The sequence below is a fragment of the Bactrocera dorsalis genome, chromosome 2, assembly GCF_023373825.1.
Source record: "Bactrocera dorsalis isolate Fly_Bdor chromosome 2, ASM2337382v1, whole genome shotgun sequence".
NCBI classification, from domain to species: Eukaryota; Metazoa; Arthropoda; class Insecta; order Diptera; family Tephritidae; genus Bactrocera; species Bactrocera dorsalis.
The window spans coordinates 33,843,917-33,857,475 of record NC_064304.1 but is presented as its reverse complement, the minus strand read 5'-3'; the positions used below and the strand labels follow the sequence as shown (position 1 = coordinate 33,857,475).

General features: G+C 27.7%; 1 protein-coding gene across 3 annotated transcripts in view; it reads right to left on the bottom strand.

The window, feature by feature from the left end:
* LOC105231797 (protein similar) overlaps positions 1 to 13,559 on the bottom strand; it is a 167,510-nt gene that overhangs the window by 35,124 nt on the left and 118,827 nt on the right. For all 3 annotated transcript variants that reach the window (XR_007422018.1, XM_049450419.1, XM_049450418.1), the window contains exons 9-10: positions 2,303 to 2,775; positions 434 to 1,232 (exon numbers count right to left, since the gene is read on the bottom strand). Coding sequence is in view for 2 of the 3 variants with exons in the window: in XM_049450419.1 (XP_049306376.1) it covers positions 434 to 1,232; positions 2,303 to 2,775 (1,272 nt within the window). In the remaining variant the exon portion in view is untranslated. The remainder of the gene's footprint in view (positions 1 to 433; positions 1,233 to 2,302; positions 2,776 to 13,559) is intronic.

Genomic DNA, 13,559 nt, shown 5'->3' with positions numbered 1-13,559 from the left:
GAAAACAGTATAATGAGTTTAGCATCAAAGGCAGAACGTACCCCTAGTGACGTTAACAGATTATAAACTGCGAGATAGTGTAATAAAATAAGAATAGCACTCGTCAAGGGTCACTGGGGTGGCGCTACAAAGCCCATGCTTCCGTTCCGTTCCGTTTCATTTGCGCAAGCTTAAAACGTCACGGGAGTGTTTGAGCACACACACACCACAAAACAGTGCAAAGTCGCAATTGATCAAGTGTGGATCTGCTTATACTATTCAGAGACGCACAAAAGTTAGAAATATAAAATTTTGATTCATATGTGTCGAAATAAAACGGATGCTAAATATAACTCAACGAATTTCCGTTATTTAGGCACACGCATTTCATAATTTTTATGCAAGACGAAGAGAGGGTGGGTATGTAACCCGCGGACAATCCAGCGATACTTACAATCCTTACTATAAACATTATCGAAGGTGTCCTCCAGCGAATCACATAAGCTGGGCGACAGCGAACTCTCCTTCTTGCAATCGATGTTCAAGCCGAGCAGTTGCAGCTGCCGTTGCTGTTCGGCAGCCAACTCTTGTTGCAACTGCAAACGAAAATCAGCACAATGTGTTTGCTGTTGTTGCTGCTGCTGCTGCTGTTGTTGTTGCAAACTAACATCACTATCCTCCATACCACCACTACTACCAGCACCACAATTATTATTCAGAATTGACAGAGTGCCATTGCCAGAGCCGCAAAGCAGCGCCGCCAATTCACTAGTGTCCGTACTATAAACGCAACTTGTATCTTGCAGTTGTTGTTGATGCTGCTGCTGTTGCTGTTGTTGTTGTTGTTGATGATGATTCACCGGTGACGGTGATAGCGATGAAACGGTCGATGCAGGTGAAGAGCACAATGAATTGAAATGTGAGTGACTGATGTGTTGAGCATCATGATAGCCATTCAAGAGGTTATGATTGCTTTCGCTAGTGTGTTGTTGTTGCAACTGCAATTGTTGCAACGTGGCGTCGACATCCTTTTGATTGTTTAGCTCTTCGCTGCCGAGGCCATTGCTGGCGCACCACATCAGATCGTCGGCAGTGAGGAGTGGCAAGTCCTCTTGCTCGTTCATTGGAATATATGGCGCACGCATACTCATGTCGATGTCTTCGTCAACGCTCATTGTCATAAATGCAAATCCATCATCCTGACTAAGGGAGTTGGGACTGCAGAGCGATGGTAAGCTGCTCGCTTCAGGACTCTGCAAATTTAAGTGGAAGAGAGGTAGAAATTTAGTAAGCTGAGTGAGTAGGAAAAATGGTTCTTGATGTTTGAGGTTATGGGAATTCGCAAAGGTGTTGAAAAAAATTATTAGCCAAAATATTTTAGGTTTAACAAACAATTTTATAAGTAAACAAAAATTAAGAAACAATTAACAAAAAAAATAAATTAAAAACTTAAAAGAAGAAATAAAAAAAATAAAAGCAAACTTATTAAAAGATATTGGAAAATGAAAAAAAAGCATCTGAATGATTTTTTTACATAAAAAATAGAAAAAATTCATGAATATTATCATTTTTTACTTAAAAAATATTCTGAACAAATAAAAACAAAAAAAGTAGAAAATATGGTTTAAGAAATAACGAAAATAAAAGTTTTAAAATGGTAAAAATTAAAATAATGTTAAAAAATTCGCAAATATTTAACAAAAAATCCAGGAAGACTTTTAAAAAATTTCATTTTTTTTAATTACAAAAATATTAAATTTTGTGGCAAACAAGGTAAAAACAATTAATAGAAGTTGGGAAATAATGAAAGCAAAAAATTTAAATATGTTAAAAATTTCTCAAAAATTAATCAAAAAAATTTCCAGAAATTTTATTTTTTTTTTTTAATTTACACAAATATTAAATTTCATGTCAATATAAAAAAAATTAAAAACAATAAAAAAAAGATTAGAAAATAATTAAAATAAAGATTTAAAAATGTTAAAAACTTCTCACAAATTAAAAAAAAATCTAAAAAGATAAAAAAAAAACATTTATAAGAAAAAATTCAATTTAACATATCGATATTAAAAAATTCAAAATTAATTTTAAAAAGTTACGAAATAATTAAAACAAAATTTAAAAAATTTTTAAAAAATTCTAAAAAAATTTACAAAAAAAAAAAATTCAAACAAAATGTTAAAAAAATTAAAATTAATTAAAAACATTTAATTTTATACTGAAAACATTTCAGTAAACTTTTCCAACAACAGCAAATTTTACGAATTATTAAAAAAAATCCCATAATCCAAACCTCTGTTCTCTTTCTCTCTTCTCAACTCACCTTCGATGCCACACTGGGCGAGAGTAAATGCTGCGAACAGTTGGTGTCATTCGATTCCTCCCGATAGTTTATGAATGGATCGATGCGTACAACTGGTTTGTTGCATAAATTATTGCTATTGCTGTTGTTGTTGTTATGCAATGTGCTAGCATTTAAATTATTATTGCAATTCTGTTGATGTGTTGGACTACTCAAACCGATTTTGTTATTGCCACTGTTAATGCTATTACTGTTATGACTGTTACTGCTGTTATTGACAGCGCTGTTATTGCTATTTGGATTTGGTGTATCTGGCGATGAGGAGCTCGTATTGGAATCGAGTGAACTGTAGTCATCGGGCAGGAAGCCATAGGAGTAAGAGGACAGACCCAATAGCATTTCACCACAAAATGGTGCGGTGTCGTCCAGGCGCATGCAAGCATCAACAGCAGCTGGAGCCAGGTGTGCCAAGTCATCGGGTTCCTCTTTGAGCACTGCAAGGAAGAGCGTAAAAGAGACAAAACTTAGTTATTGAGTTATAATTGAGGTGTTGTGGAAAATATTATTTCATTATAAAATACAATATAATCATGGAAATGTGTGGATGGATGTATGAATATGTGTGTGTGTATGTGTTAATAAACATTATGATTAAATGCATTATTCTAATTGCCTACATCAAGTTGCACCTCCTCTAATTTGACACCCAGGCTCTAATTTATAGCTAAAAAACAAAAAAAAATAGGCGCAGAATTTACATTGTTGCATAAACGCTAGCATCTTAATATTATTCAAATTTCAAATTTGTATCAATCCAACACTTTTTTACCCACACAGAGTTATGTACTTCAACCTCCACTCTATCCCTCTGTCCATTACTGGTGCTGTCGTCACTCATTTAATTGACAGATTTCAATTGAGTCTAATTAAAGTTCATCTGAATTAGTTGATTTATTAGAATTTTATTGAGCTATTTTTTTATTTAGTTATATGCCCAACGACTGGAAATGGCCTGCCGAAAATTAAGTATACCTAAGTTTTTAGTAGTACAGGGTTCATTTTTAGAGGTATAGATTGCCATAGAGAGAGAACTTTCAAACCAACTGTCAAAGTAAATATATGTGCTTGACATTTAAGTTGAATATACTTTCGGAAAGCAAAAGTTTTAAAACGAATGAAGAACTACAACTTGTGGAAATTTATTACGTATTCCAAATCTTGTAGCTAAGCTTAAGTGAACAAACAAATTTTAGATCTAACGGTTATGTAAGTAAGTAAAGCAGTTGTATTTGAAATTCAAGTGCTTCTGAAGAGACTTTTCAAGCTCTTTTCCATCCAGAAAAAGCCTCTGTCGCCGAAACTTTAACAGAACCTAGTTCTTTAAAACCAGAAATGATGAGTTATCTAGAATAGGGCCTGTTATATGACTAATCAGATCATGTGATTAGTCTCCGTCAGACTATTTTTTATTGGAGTCAATTTAGAATCTAAAAATTTATATTGAGAAACAGTTGGAAACCAAAATTCGACCGATTAAGGTCGAGATTAGACGAGTACAGATAGGATCCTGTAGTCGAAATTTGGTTCAAAGAACTTTCGATCTAATAGAGACCAATTATTGGCTATTCTATTAATTTTTCTGTGAAATGAAAATTTTATATAAAAGTACCACTCTCTAACGAAAAATAACCTTTACATATCTGTATTTTATATGGAGCACGGAAAATTTTACCCGAAAAGGTAACTAAAATTTAACAGAAAATTTAACGAAAATTTTACCAAAACATCCTGTCGTGTCACTACCAAGCTCAACCTTTATATATATCTAAATTTCCTATGAGTAAGGAAAAATTTAACCGAAAATTTAACTGAAGCACACTGCTGTACCACTAAAAAAGTACCCTTTATATTATATCTTAATTCCATATGGAATCAGTATGGAAAATTTTAACCGAAAAACTAACTGAAACACCAAAAATGTTCATCATTCAGCCTTAATTAAATAAAATTCAAATTATTGGCGCAATTGAGAAATCTAAATAATATACTATAGTATACATATTGTACATGTAGTTATGTGCATACATACATAAATACATACATGTATATGTTGTGACGTTATTATTTTATACGTCAAATGGATTTTTGAAATACTTGACATTTATTTAACCGAAAATTTAACTGAAACGGCAAAAATGTCCAGCATTCAACTTTTAATTAGTATATTGCAGCAAATGGATTTTTGACATACTTGACATTTATTTCTATACATTATAACAATTATTCAAAGTACCTTCAATACAATATGATTTCATCACTTCCTTTCTAAGATATTCGAATTTTTCCATTGTTTTTAATTTAAATTAACAATTGCATGAATATTAAAAATACTCCATAGATATTGAATCACGTCAATACCTTATTACAATTCATTGTGAAATAGGACTTTTTGGCAAGAAAAAACAAACAAAAAATTAAAATTTTAATTTTGTCATCCGTCATCCATTATGGGATAAGTGCTTAGCCGCTATGTGATAGCCTAGAACCCACAACTGCTATCTCAACTGCTACTCTAAAACACAAAACCTGCTACCACAATCTACTTGCATAGAAGTGGAATAATCTTCTTAATTTCGGTTTTGACAACCTCAAAGCATGATAACGATTACGCTCACCGCATACAAGTACTCATAATTCGAATATTAAAATGCGTGCATAAAAAGTTAATCAACACTCGATAAAAAAATAACGAAAGCCGCCACTCGAAAGACTTTTCAAGTGTGAGAACTCGAAACTTTCCAACAATCATGCAGAAGCGATCATCAACAAGCGATCCCTAAGCACAGTGGGGTATACCAACTAAAACTAAAGACGATGTTAAAAATACACAAACAATGTGCTTATAGGCATTATACACACCTTCAACGGCAAAGAAAAACAAAATATTTCGCTAAAAATAATACCAGAAATAAGAAAATAGAGAAAAGCACCACACACAGGAAGACGCTGTGGCGAAGAGAGTTCAAGCGGACAACGCAGACAAAACGACACTTTCGGAACACATAAGTAAGTATGTATGTGTGTATTATTTATATGTGAGTGTGAGTTTGAATAATGTTTAGATTTATGCCTTAGAGTATTCATTATAATCTTGCATTACTTATGCGCATATATACATATTAGAGTGGGTCGATTTTTATTTTTATAAAAAATAAATACATACGCGGGAAATGTGCTACGGATCATTTTGAGCCACTTTGCCTAAAATAATATGGGTCTAAAACCGGTTTCGAGCTAACGATTTTTTAAATAAAGTTTAATTTTTCGGGATTATAAAATTTTTTTCATCATTTTTTGAGATATCTAAACGAAATTTAATACAATAATAGGTGCATCTTGCCAGTCTATTAATCATTTGTCGGATTCCCAGAGGTCGGACAAATATATCGCATATCCCTCATATAACCGATTAATCGGTTATCTTTTTTTCCGGTTGCCTACCTTTATATAAAAAGCTAAGTTCAAGTAATTTTGTTGCCCGAAAAATAAATAAAAAAAATATAGAAAATATAAAGAAATTAAATAAATAATAAAGAAATTAAATATTCAAACAATATATAAAAATACTATAAAAAATTAAATAATATTTTTTATATTTATATTACTTAATTATTTACTTAGTTTCAAATACCATTTTCATACACAAACACTCGCAACGATTACACAATATGTTGTGTTGATAAGCAAATTGTTTTTGTTAATATGCAACAAAAAGGTATCATTGACAGATGTTTTCTAACGTTGTTGACGTAAATCGTTCAAATTACACACGTTTGCGGAAAAATTTCATGCAAATCATTCGCTTAAAATGACATTATCATAATTTTACAAGCGTCACAGAATCAAAGCCATTCGTTCATATGTATAGTACTTGTATACCGTAACAATTGTAGATGCACTCGGCTAATTAAGTAGTGTATATGTATGTATGTACAGAGGTGTAAAAATAAATTTAATATTTCCATAGCGGAAAGGCGATTAAATTATATTTCAAAAATAAAATGCGACGTCATACACCCCTATCTCCATTCAAGTTAGGTACCAAGATAACATGATAACCCTTGCGCTATAAGTGCTTCACTAATTAATTTCAAACATAATATATTATGCTAAAAAATGACTAAGTCGACTATTTTCATTATTTAGTAATGGCAAGTAGTTTTAAAAATTTTAAAAATATATATAAAAAAAACTCAGAATAAATATAATAAAAATAAAAAATAGTCAGAAAAATAAAAACAATAAATAAATAAAAAAATAATAATAATAAAAATTAAAAAAAAAAGAAAATAAAAAAAATTAAAAAAAAAAAAAAAATTAAAAAATAAAAAAAAATAAAAAAAAAAAAATAATAATAATAATAATTTTAAAAATTAAAAACAAATTTCAAAATTTGAAAAATTAGAAGACTAAAAAATGTATATTAAAAAACAATTAAAAAACTGTGAAATATTAGTTGAAATTATCCAAATAAGGTCTCGAACGGGATGGCGACGAACCACACCCAGGACGGCCATCAACTGATGAACAACAAGTCAATTAAAAAAAGGAATTGGTGCTTGAGAATCGGACATTATTAGGCAGAGATTTTACTGGCATCGTTGGAATATCAGAAGGATCAGTGAAGCTCATTTTGAAAAACCGTTGGACCCTAAGAAAAGTGAAAGCACGATTGGTTGCAAAAGCACTCAATTTTTTTGAAAACAGCGTCGCATTAACGTCTGTGAAGCAATGCTTTCCGAATACCAGGATATCATGAAACGTATTATTACTGGCGAGGAGTTTCGAATATACATATGTATGATTATACGATAAATCGTCCGAATATCGTAGCAAAGGTGAGCCGAAGCCGAAAAAACCACGACCAATCAGGTCAAAAGTCTTACTATTTTTTGCTCATAGTAATATGAGTGATTTCATAGCAAAAATGTTTTAATTGCAGCAAAATATTTTTTAAGTATTATTTCCTCGTCTAATTACAAAGTAAATTTTTTTCATAATTATTTGTTTAGCAATCTCAGTTGAATGCAAACTAAAACACGTGCGAATGTAATGTCGATAGTACTATATAGTATATACAGTAATTATATATACATACATCTGTATATAAAAAAATACTGAGGAATATGGCACCATAGTTACATACATACATACATTGCATATAAATCAATTTTATGTAATTCAAAACTATCAAAGCAAAAGTAAAACACTAAATACCGACATTTTTGCTTTAATTATTACTTTAATTAAGTGCATATGTAACATAAATGTTAACATTTATAGTGGATATGTGCATAGCTGTGATGCTGCACTTCATCTCATGACCCACGCGTTTCCAATTATTATCTACAATTGAAGCTGAGTGCTAAGTTAGAAGTTTGGGCAAGCTTTCCTGGCTTTTTAATCGACGTGTGAACCCCAACAATGACCAAAACATAGACAGGTAATTGACGTTAATCTGAATTAACGCAGCGAATTTTCAGTATGGCAATACTACCGCATACAGAGTCGGATGTATGCAACCGAAGCAGACCCAATTTCTTAGCTGACCAAGGACAATAAACTCAACAGTTTTTTCACAAAATTATATGGATAATGTTTTCCGCCTTTACAACAGCAAAAAACAGCATTATTGAAATGAAAATATTATATAATATACAAATTACTAATTTATCTTTGAGTTTCTTAATATCGATTAACTCTTTGTGAGTCTCGCTACTTTAAGACATTTTTCTGAGCAGCTTTTGAATCCCAGCATTGTACTATAAATATTATAGACTCTTTAATCGTGTGAGAAAAATATTTGTTTAAATTTGTATTTGTATAATTTCTCTACGGCAATTCGAACTCGGGAATGGCATACTGGCAGTCAAACACCTAATATACCTATGTATATACAAAATGAGTACGCACTCTATTATTTTTCACCAACATTTTTTGGTTTATATAAAATAGGTCTAAGGAAAAATTAACACCTGCTCGAAAGCTGTCTGTTGCTCTACTGCTCGTCTGCTCATCCAAATGTGAACTACATATATGTAAACAATAATTTTTTCGCACTTAATTATCTCGGAGGTATTGAGGTGTCAGTTTCAATTACTATGTCTTTATATAAACAAATAGTATATACTCGTATAGTATGTAGTACACAATGTATGAAACCCCTACGAACATTTGCATATTGCATATATGTACATACATATCTACATTTGTAGAGCAATGATTCGCACAATAACAACAGATGACGTTTCGGAGAAAATTTTAAGAATGTTTATTTCATTTTGATTTCAAATCATGTGACGAAAAACTTCCTATAATATCTTAAATGAAAAACATTGAAGTCAAAAGCTAAAGGAAAATTATAAATATGCCATAAAACAGTAAACCAATAAAAAAAATAACAAGAACACGTGCGGGGGCAGAACGAAAAAACAACACACACAATTGTTTAGAGAATTAAGTATAATTTGTTCGAAAGTATGCGGATCAGATGATCAAGCATGTTTGATGATTGAGGGACGCTGGCAAACACATGCAGGAAAAATAAAAAATTAAAAGAAAAAAAAACAATCAAAAAAATAAAGAATGAAAAATGTAAAAAAAAAATAAGAGAAATCTTGTAGAAAAAAAGGAACAAATAAAAAAATAAAATAAATAAAAAATTAAAAAAAATAATAAATTTAAAAAATTAAAAAAAATAATAAATTTAAAAAATTAAAAAAAATAATAAATTTAAAAAATTACAAAATTAAAAAATTAAAAAAAAATGAAATAAAAAATTTAAAAAAATAAAAAAAATAAAAAATTTAAAAAAAAAAAAAAAAAAATAAAATTAAAAAATTAAAAAAAATAATAAATTTAAAAAATTAAAAAAAATAAAAAATTTAAAAAATTAAAAAAAATAATATTTAAAAAAGTTCCAAAATACTTTAAAAAATTTAAAGTTAAAGAGAAAATTTTTATTAAAAAAATATATATGTATGTACATATTTAAGAAAATTTAAAAAAAAGTTCAAACAAATATTTTAAATAAAATAAATAAAAATTTATAAAAAATATATGCAAACACGCAAAAATAAAAAATAGCACATTTCGCAAGTTTATTTTGGTTCATTTTCTTGTATTGTGAAAAATTTAAAAAAAATTATTAAAAAAATTGTTAAGAAAAAGTTTTAAAAAAGCCCAAATATTTCAATTTTTTTTTTTTTTTAATTTTTAAAAATAAAATAAATAGAAATTAAAAAAAATGCAGACACGCGAAAATAAAAATAGCACATTTCGCAATTTTTTTTTTTGGTTCAATTTCTTGTATTTGCTTTGTTTACGCTGGCCTATACTCCCCGGCAACTGTCTCCGCGTTCGCCATGTGAAAATTACCACAGACACACAGTGAAAAGAGATATAGATACATACATACACACATGAATAAAATACATTATCCTGTATATATGTCAACATGTATGTGTGTGTATATACACATAATAAAGTAAAACCAGCGGCTGCTAGTGAGTACTGGTCCGGGAGTGTGTCCAAATCATAAGTATGCGCCAATAAAAACGCAAAATATCAATGCGTCTGTATGTATGCATTGACAGCGTGTAGAAAAAAAAGCGAAACCAATTAATTCATTTAGAAATGTTGCGAAAAAATATTCGGACAAACACCGCGCAAAGTAAAATAAATTAAGTGAAATGAAAAACAAAAACAAAACAGTTAGTGTCGAATGAAAGAATTTCGTTTTCGTTGGCGTTGCAAGCGGTGCGGAGGAGTTGCGCGTGTCTTGTCGTTTTTTTCCGCAACTAAATTTAGCAAACTAAAAATACAAATAAAAGGATGCAGCAACAACTAAAACAACTAAATTAAGCCATATAGAGCGGTTAATACTCGATTTGTTTAAATTTTGGTGGATTTAACAAAATCAATACTATAAATAAGATAAATGGAAGCAACTGATGTGAAATAAACAATGCCACAAAAGTTTAAACAATTTTAGTATAAATTGCAAAAAGCGAAAATATATGCGGCAAGCAAAGATTTAAGAGTATTTACAGTAAAAAAAAAATGCTACTTGCAAAACTAAAATGGTTTTAGGTGAAAATTTCTAAGAATATAATGTATACAGTTCTTATATTATTTAATAATATTTTTTTACCTTATATTTTTCTGTTTTATTTTAATTTTTATATAAACATTATTGTTTGTTATTTTTATTGTTATTTTATTTTTTTATTTCTATTTTTTGCTTTTTCTTTATCTTTTTATTTTGTTTTTATTCTTTTTATTTTTATTTTTATTTTTTTCTTTGGCTTACTATTTGCTTTTTTTAAATTTTTTTATTGTGTATGCGACCCCCCACATAGCAATTCTATGGATTATGTAAGCGCTTTAAACGCGGTAAGAGCGCCTTTTCACAATCTAATTATTGATTCCTGTTATTATCAAATGTTTGCTTTTTCAGAGAATACCTGTTCCCGGTTAGCTTAATTAATTTATAAAATTCTGAAATTAAACCAAAGTCTCAACTGGCTAGCAACTGCTGACACTTTAGTGGCGCCTACTTAGCTTTCTTATATTTATATGCATGCTAACTTTTAAAAAGTTTAATAAATATACATATATACAATGGGGTCAAAAGCATGTTTGCACGAGCTGTGTGTGATCTTTGACTAAGCAGAACCGGTTTTATAAAAATAACAAGAGTACGGTAATATTGGCATATTCAAAAAGGGAGAGATTCAAAGCAAAATAGAATAAATCAAATAGTATTGTTTTTAGATTTAAAGTTTTTTTTTATAATTTAATTTATTGCATTTAGAAATGATTTAAAATGTTTGTTATAAATATAGTTTTATTGAAGAAAAATATAATATATGTATTTAGTAATTTTTTAGAGATGATTCTTTTGACACAAAAAAGTTATTGCACTCGCATTGTAGTTGGAGTGTATGTACAGTCTATTATTGTTTATGTCGCTTTCAGGCGCGCCGCATTTCAAAGATTTGTGTTAAACTTCTTCGACTTTTGCCCAACTACGCAATATAACAAAACTATACAGAAAAAACAATAAACGTAAATAGACATACGTGCGTAGATAATGCAATCGCGGGTAATTATTGATAACCATCGAACGGCAGTTACCTCAAATAATCAAATAATGCCTCACAAAATCAGCAAATAATTGTGATATTACAATTTTACGAGAGTGTAAGTTTGTATATTGTATATGTATATTATCATAGCATATTCATTCTTCATAAATATATGTATGTATGTATATAACTCAGTGGATAGAATATCAATTAATAGAACACTTTAGTTGTGATTATTACACTGAATGAATCGCAACATTTTTGTTTTCAGTTATATGGCAGTGAGTACTTAAAGCATTATATACAAATATTATATGTGTGTATATAATAACGATAAAAGTTCAATTTATATGTGGACATCAGAGTAAACGAGTATAAAAACTGCTTTTGCTTTATCTTTTCACTGATAAGAGCGTAAATATAGACAGCGAACATAAAATTTAATAATGAACATTAAAATTAACGTAAACATTTTTCAAGATATTATATAAAACATGTGTAATAAATAAGAAATAAACAAAGAAATAAAAAATAAATAAAATAATTAAATAAAAAAATTAAAAAGTAAATAATAAAAATAAGATAAATAAACAGATAAAAATTAATTAAATATAAATAAAAGTAAATAGAAATAAAATTATAAACGTAAAATATATAAAATTGAAAAACATCAAATATAATAAAAAAATTTAACTAAATAAAAAAACAAAAAATACATAAAAACCTACAAATAAATTAATAACTTAAAAGAAAAAAAATATTATAAAAATAAAAAAAAATATTTTCTATTAAAGAAAAATAAAAAGAATAGTAAAATAAAAAATAATAAATAATCAATAACATTGAAGTTATAAAGACAAAAATATAAAATTAAAAACATAAATATAATAAAGAAAAATTAAAATAAGTAAATACATATGTATAATAAAAAGTACAAAAAAATTAAAAACTTAAAACAAAAATTTTTTATATACAAAAATAAATAATTAAGCATTATAAAGATTGAAAAATATAAAATTAAAAAATTAAATACAGTAAAAAATAAAAATTAAAGTCAATAAAAAAATTAAAAAATAACTAAAAATATATAAAAAAAACTGTAAAATTAAAAAAATATTAATATAAGAAATAAAGAAAATTAAAAAACAAAATAATAAGAAGAAAAGTAATCAAGAAAATTAAAAAAAATAAGAAAAAAATAAAAAAAAAAATTAGAAAAAATTTAAATAAATTAAAAAAAAAATAAAAAAAAATAAAAAAAAAATAAAAAAAAATAAAAAAAAAATAAAAAAAAATAAAATAAAAAAAAATAAAAAAAATTAAAAAAAAGAAAAATTATATACAAAAGACTATAAAAGAAAAACAGTTTAATTACACATTATAGAGATAAAAAAAATTAAAAAAAAAATAAATTAAATACAATAAAAAATTAAAAAAAAATTAAATACAATAAAAAATAAAAAATAAAATAAATAGAAAAAAAGATAAATAGAAAAAAAATGAAAAAACAAAAATAGGAAAAAATATAACAAAAAAATATAAAAAAAAAATAAAAATAGAAAAAATATAAAAAATATAAAAATAAATACAAAAACAAATAATTGCATTTAAATCGCTTAAAATTAATTAAATAAAACAATTATCACACAATCCATAAATAAAGTGCTAATTGCATTAATAGTTTGTTAAAATAAAAAAAAATATATATATAAATTACAAAAAAAAAGAATATACATAAGTTAAAATCCAAAATTTTAAACACAAAAAAGAAAGAAAAAAAACAACAGAAAAAAGTCAACAAATCAGTTGAAATAAATCTGAAAATCAAGCTGCATAAGACTGCTTGCCAGCTTAGTTAGGCATATTGAAAATCGCCACAACAAATGGGGCATAGTAAAAACAAATATATTGGTGATCGAGTAAATTTGTTCAAAAATAGAATCGAACGCAAAAAGCAAAATGTATTGGCGATAATTAACTGTTTACACAGCTGCGATATTTACACTGTGCCGAGTGAAACTGTAAATACGAACTATTGCCAATTAATAATTTCGCCAAAACAATCTCAGAGAGAGCTCATTTCTATTTTTGTTAGAAGGGAATCAAACGATTTCAAGATTCTCAACTTT